The sequence below is a fragment of the Lycium ferocissimum genome, unplaced genomic scaffold, assembly GCF_029784015.1.
Source record: "Lycium ferocissimum isolate CSIRO_LF1 unplaced genomic scaffold, AGI_CSIRO_Lferr_CH_V1 ctg19143, whole genome shotgun sequence".
Taxonomy (NCBI): domain Eukaryota; kingdom Viridiplantae; phylum Streptophyta; class Magnoliopsida; order Solanales; family Solanaceae; genus Lycium; species Lycium ferocissimum.
In genome coordinates, this window is record NW_026718232.1 from 111 (window position 1) to 6,161 (window position 6,051).

General features: G+C 40.8%; 1 protein-coding gene across 1 annotated transcript; it reads left to right on the top strand.

Moving 5' to 3' along the window:
* Positions 1-470: 470 nt before the first annotated feature.
* Positions 471-1,394, top strand: LOC132042903 (uncharacterized; the record flags this gene model as incomplete). Its single annotated transcript, XM_059433408.1, has 3 exons — positions 471-746; positions 893-992; positions 1,250-1,394. Coding segments are annotated over exons 1-3 (521 nt in total), but the record flags the coding sequence as incomplete, so codon positions are not given.
* Positions 1,395-6,051: the final 4,657 nt, after the last annotated feature.

The window sequence follows — 6,051 nt, forward strand, 5'->3', positions numbered from 1 at the left end:
GAGTGTTGAACATTCGAGGAGCCTAAATCCATCTATGCAAGAGGTTGTCAAGAATGAGACTATTAAGTGGTTAAACACTGGAGTGGTTTTTCCAATTGCCGATAGCAAATTAGTTAGCCTAGTGCAATGTGTTCCAAAGAAGGGTGGCACCACAGTGGTGCCCAATGCAAAGAACGAGTTGATTCCGACAAGAACAGTTACAGGGTGGAGAGTGTGTATGGATTATCGAAAGCTTAACTCTACAACATGCAAGGACCACTTCCCTATGCCTTTTATTGTTCAGATGCTTGATCGGCTAGCGAGGCGGTCTTATTATTGCTTCTTGGATGAGTACCCTGGCTATAATTAGTTTAATATTGCTTTGGAAGATCAGGAGAAGGACACATTTACGAGACCATATGGGACTTTTGCGTTCGTACCGAATGCCATTCGGTCTATGTAATGCTACAACCACTTTCCAGCATTGCATGATGTCTATCTTTTCTGATAAAGTGGAGGACTTCTTGAAAGTCTTCAAGAATGACTTTTCTGTTGTCGATGATTCATTCAGTTATTGTCTTGACCATCTAGGTCAAGTGTTGAAGAGGTGGGAGGACACCAACCTTGTTCTTAACTGGGAGAAGTGCCACTTTATGGTGAAAGGAGGAATTGTTCTTGGCCACAAAATCTCTGAACATGCAGTTGAGGTTGGTCAAGACAAGATTTATGTGATTGCAAAGCTTCCTCCACCCATCTTAGGCAAAGGGGTTTGGAGTTTCTTGGGGCACGCCGACTTCTATCGGCAATTTATTAAAGATTTTTCGAAGATAGAAATCCCATGTACAAGCTTCTTGAAAAAGAGGCTAAGTTATAGTTTAATGAAAATTTTAGCAAGGCATTTCTGGAATTGAAGGAACAACTTACTTCTGCTTCTGTTATTGTGTCACTAGATTGGTCACTTCTATTTGAGATGCTATGTGATGCTAGCGGATTTTCAATTGGATCAGTGCTTGGTCAGCATCACAACAAGATCATGCACCCGATCTAGTATGCTATCAAGACATTGAGTGGTGCTCAGATGAATTATACAGTGACCGAAAAAGAACTGCTTGTCATTGTCTATGCGTTCGAGAAGTTCAGGGCCTATTTTTTGGCGTCCAAAGTGGTGGTGTATACTGACCACGCAACACTGCAGTACTTAATGGAAAAGAAAGATGCTAAGTCGAGGTTTATTCATTGGGTTCTCTTGTTTGAAAAATTCAACTTTGAGGTCAAATATCGAAAGAAGTCAGAGAATTGGTTGCAGATCATTTATCGAGGCTTGAGGAAGCCGGTACATCGATAGAGGAAATTGAGATCAATTCTGCATTTCCAGATAAAAGGCTTTTAGCAGTGTCATGTGATGTAATGCCATGGTATGCTGACATAGCAAATTACTTGGTGGCTGTGTTACATCCCGTACTTTTGTACTTTGGATTATTCGTAAGTTAACCGACATAAGCTCGGAGGACAAGATTATTTTGAGGTTTAAGTATTTATGTAATTCTTAACAAGTGCTAAGTAAGTGTCGTGAAGGTTAGAGGTTAAACAAATTCGGGCTATGTGTCACGACCCAACTGCGTCGCGACACGTGCCCTGGAGCCGGGCCTCGTACGTACCTTAACCTAAATTAACAAATATTACAAATAAAGCGAGAAGTAATAATTTAACAAGGACAAGTGGGCATGCCGCACGAAGGCCGATAAGGCCGTCACAAAACATAAATAACTCTAAACGTACGCAAATCTCACGAGACACATATACAGAACCCACACCATATGTCTGGAGAACCTGCGAGAACAAAACATAGCCATATGACGGGACGGCCCCGCCGTGCCCCGAATAAATACGTACATATGTAGCAGAAAATTTCATATCAAAATATGGGCTCACGGTCAAAGGAGCACTTCAACGGTGACGGATAACCTAAGCAACGGATCCGCAAATCGGTCGTACGTACCGCGGCCTGGCACCGGACCCCCGAAGAGTGGGGGTCGATGCGGAAAATGTCGAATATGTAAAAGCGAGAGAACGTAATAAATAAATCAAAATCGAACGGAATGTACGGAGGAAGCATAAGATACATAGGGAATCAAAAGTGCATACCAGAAAATCATAAGTAATGCATGCGAAAACATATGCAAAGCGCCCCGCTATGGGACTCGGTGAACGAACAGAGCGCTCCGCACGTCGCGCCAAAACACATCATACTTCGGAGTAGGGAATATCTCCTAAAACAAATCATAACATACCAAGTGGCCACATCGAGATCACATAATCGGATATCGAATAAGCGTACATGGCACATCATACACACAACCCATGCACGTATATACTGCCCCCCTCACTTGCCGGGGCGCGGCGAACAATGCAGAGACATACGCTTGAGAACATATCCTGGCCGGGCTCGATGGGAAACATTGAGGCATCCACGAGTGGAGTAGTGAGAAACTAATGCAATAAAAATAACATATATATTTCCGAGGAGACTCGATGAGGCATATCGAATGACGGATCGAATCAATGGAATCGGACGGAGTCATAGTACGTACCTTTCGGACATCACGGAGAGTTATATCGGAACGGAACGTTCGGATTCATGGTACATATTGGAACACATCATAGGACTTAACGGAACATTTAAAACGATTTTTAATTAATAAATAGAGGAGTAGTTAAAACGTTTCCTTTAAAATCGCTCGAAAACAAGTCATAAACACAGAAGGGTAAAATCGGAAATAGTGGGCCCACCTCGGGTCAACCGAGGCGGTGGACATAAATTTCAATCATTGGGTTCCATAAAGTTATTTACGAAGTTTCAAAGCGATTCAAATTCGTTTGCAAAAGATACGAAGGTTGAAGCATTCTTAAATCCCAAGGCAAGCATTATGATTCAATTGTACTGAATGAATAGTATTCAAATTCAAACTCGAATTTCTGAGAGCAGAATTACCCCTAAGGTTCCGTTTCCGGCCTAATAGATCTAGGACGTGCCAAATAAAGAATAGATAGGCTTTACATACCTGAACTGCGCCTTACGCTCGTCAAATCTCAATTCTCGTTTCGTCAAAAGCTACTGCAAATGGTCACCTTTACCAGTTACTATTCATGCAAACTAACATTTCAATCTTTGGTTTCTATTTGGCTACCGAAATTTCGGCAGCACTTCCCCTATAAACGTGACACCCCCGAGATCCAACTCGGCTCAAAATAATCAACAACAACCCAACAACAACATCAACAACCACAACAAAACACAATATGGTGCAACTAATCAACTTTCCAACATAATGTAATAACTTCCATTCCGACTTCACATTTTTAAGTCAACATCAATATTTCCATACATACATACTAATTTGAAATCATTTACACACAAGCCGAGAATATTTCAAACCTTACATCCAATATTCAATAATTCCATAACCAATCCAAAATCCTTAAATACACAACCAAATCATCCCAACACATTTTCTACACATTAGTTCATTTCCAACAACAATAATCTACACTCCAACAACCTCATTATCTTAATATCATAAAATCACATTAATACGACGCAATTCTCTACATCTTATTTTCATGCAATCTTAACCCATACATGCTCCATTTACATTATAACGATCATGACGACACAACTAACACATTAAACAAAATAAATTCAACATGTTCCTCCTACCATATACCACACGGCCATAGGCCAAATTCCAACTACATTCCATTTCCATTCAACTTTCATTTCCAAAACAATTTCCACAATCACCACAACTAAATTACAACATAAACTTCAACTCATGTTACCTATACAACAATACATATACACGGCCATATTCATGCATATACTTCCACCATGCAAACTTCCATATTTCTATCTATTCTACTCATTTACATATTCCACAACACAAACCAACCTCCATAACATAAATAAATGGAATGAAATCTTACCTTTTTCTTCAATCTCTTTACTTGAACAAGTTGTCCATTTGAAGAAACAAGCCTTCTTTCTTCCAAACCAACCACACCAAGTTGTTAAGGGACCTTGAATTGGTAGAAACATATCAAGAAAACAATTTTTGGAACAAGATTTTTGAAGGTGAATTTCTTGGAGGGTTGGCCGAATGGCCCTATGTTGAGTTCTTGGTTTTCTCATGTTTTCTCCTTCTTGTTTTGTCTTGAGAATTCTAGAATTTCATGAATTTTGATCCCATAAATTTAATTGGTCACATGACCTTGTCACATGATTAATTCATGGGCTTGGACCATTTAATTTGGACCATGGCCGGCCAAGCCTTGGCCTTGGGCCAAGTTTGCTTCTTTTCATTTTCTAGCCCAATTTCCTTAGCCCATATTTTGGGTGATTCATGAAACCATTTTCCGACATTCCAATTTTGCCCTTAGTCTTTTCCGATATTTCCACGTCAACATTTCCTTAAACATCCCACGCACACTAAGTAAAATCCAATTAGAACCTTAATTCCTACCATTCCGAATCATCTCCCATTTTTCCGAATACACATAAAATGCGAGATATAACATTCTCCCCCCCTTTAGAACATTCGTCCTCGAATGTTCAACTAACCTTATGGGGCTTCATAGCACTTCGGGGAGGTTTCCTCCTTTCCAAACACATACTTGAACTTGACCAAAGCAACATAAAGGCACTTCATCTTTTAACTTCTCGTTATTCTTCGACATCTCTTTACTAGGGCTCATTCGGGGTCTTAAATCGGATATAGGGCGAACCGAATCTTCGTCAGAATCAGAAGATCAAACGGACGTCGGACGGAGGCATATCCGAATCGAAGCACGACAGTACAACAGACAGAATCATACTCCGACGATTATCTTAGGCAGACTCAAAATCGGAGCCAGACGTGCAGAAGCATATTGAGCAATCCCATAATCAGAATTAGGCGTACCGGCACATACACCGGACAGATTCATAGTCGAGGTCAGACGTGCAGTCATATGTCGGACAGATTCATGATCGGAGTCAATCGTACAGAGATGTATCAGACGGATTTGTAGTCAGAGTCGGAAGTATAGAGGTACAGCAGATAGAAACATAATTAGATTCAGAAGTATCGGGGTATAATAGATAGAGTTTCGTCGAAGTCGGAGGCGCAAAAATATGGCATATGGAATCGCGTTCAGGGTCAAGCTACTTTTACTACTCCTTTAGAGACCTATGGAAATTTTCCTTGTCACGTTTTACTCCTCACTTGATTGCAAACTTGTTTCTCTCATCCTTACATAATGATTTTTCTATCTCGCCCGTCAGCTCCCTCGAAGGCTTTACTTAATCATATTTCTCCTCCTTAATTCCTTTCAATCCTCCAATTTCCAACTTTAATCCATAGTGAAAAGAGTAGTAACTTATTTTACAACACCTGAACCATATCTTTCCTTGTTACTCGAACTTCGATGTCTTTGTCCGATTGCCGGCTTCCACACCGTAGCACCGGTGGGGTGGAATTACTTACCTACCGACACAATTGCATGCAAAATATCGTACGCATTCACACACCTATATGATTATTATCGACTATCCCACAAAATAATTCCAACGTTGTTCAAGCCTATACAAATCCCGAGGCTATACTGTACTTTCTTTCTCTTCACCCCTTATGTTCCGTTTCGTAATGCCTTCCGTTAGTGGCAACCTTTCGTCGTTAGGGTTCGCCTTTCGACCAACGTAATCACCAGGGAAAGGCCCTACGCATACATATATACGCACACTCATTACCATTCTACTTACGAACATTTCCAATCGCTACTTAAATTTACCTTGATTTCCAAGCGATATTGCGCTTTCTTCCTTTTTCCTCGTTCTGCCCGGTCTACGCGACACGTAAGGGTGCTATCCGCTTCACGGACTCCGTTTCCTTTAGGTTACCCCAAATTTCCATTTATTTCTTGTATTTTTCCCACTACGGTCTTACCTCTACATTCACACCTGTCACGACTCTTTTTCCGCCCACATTCTTGTCGCAGCCCTACTATCATTTCCTTAAACTGGAGCTTGTCGTAATT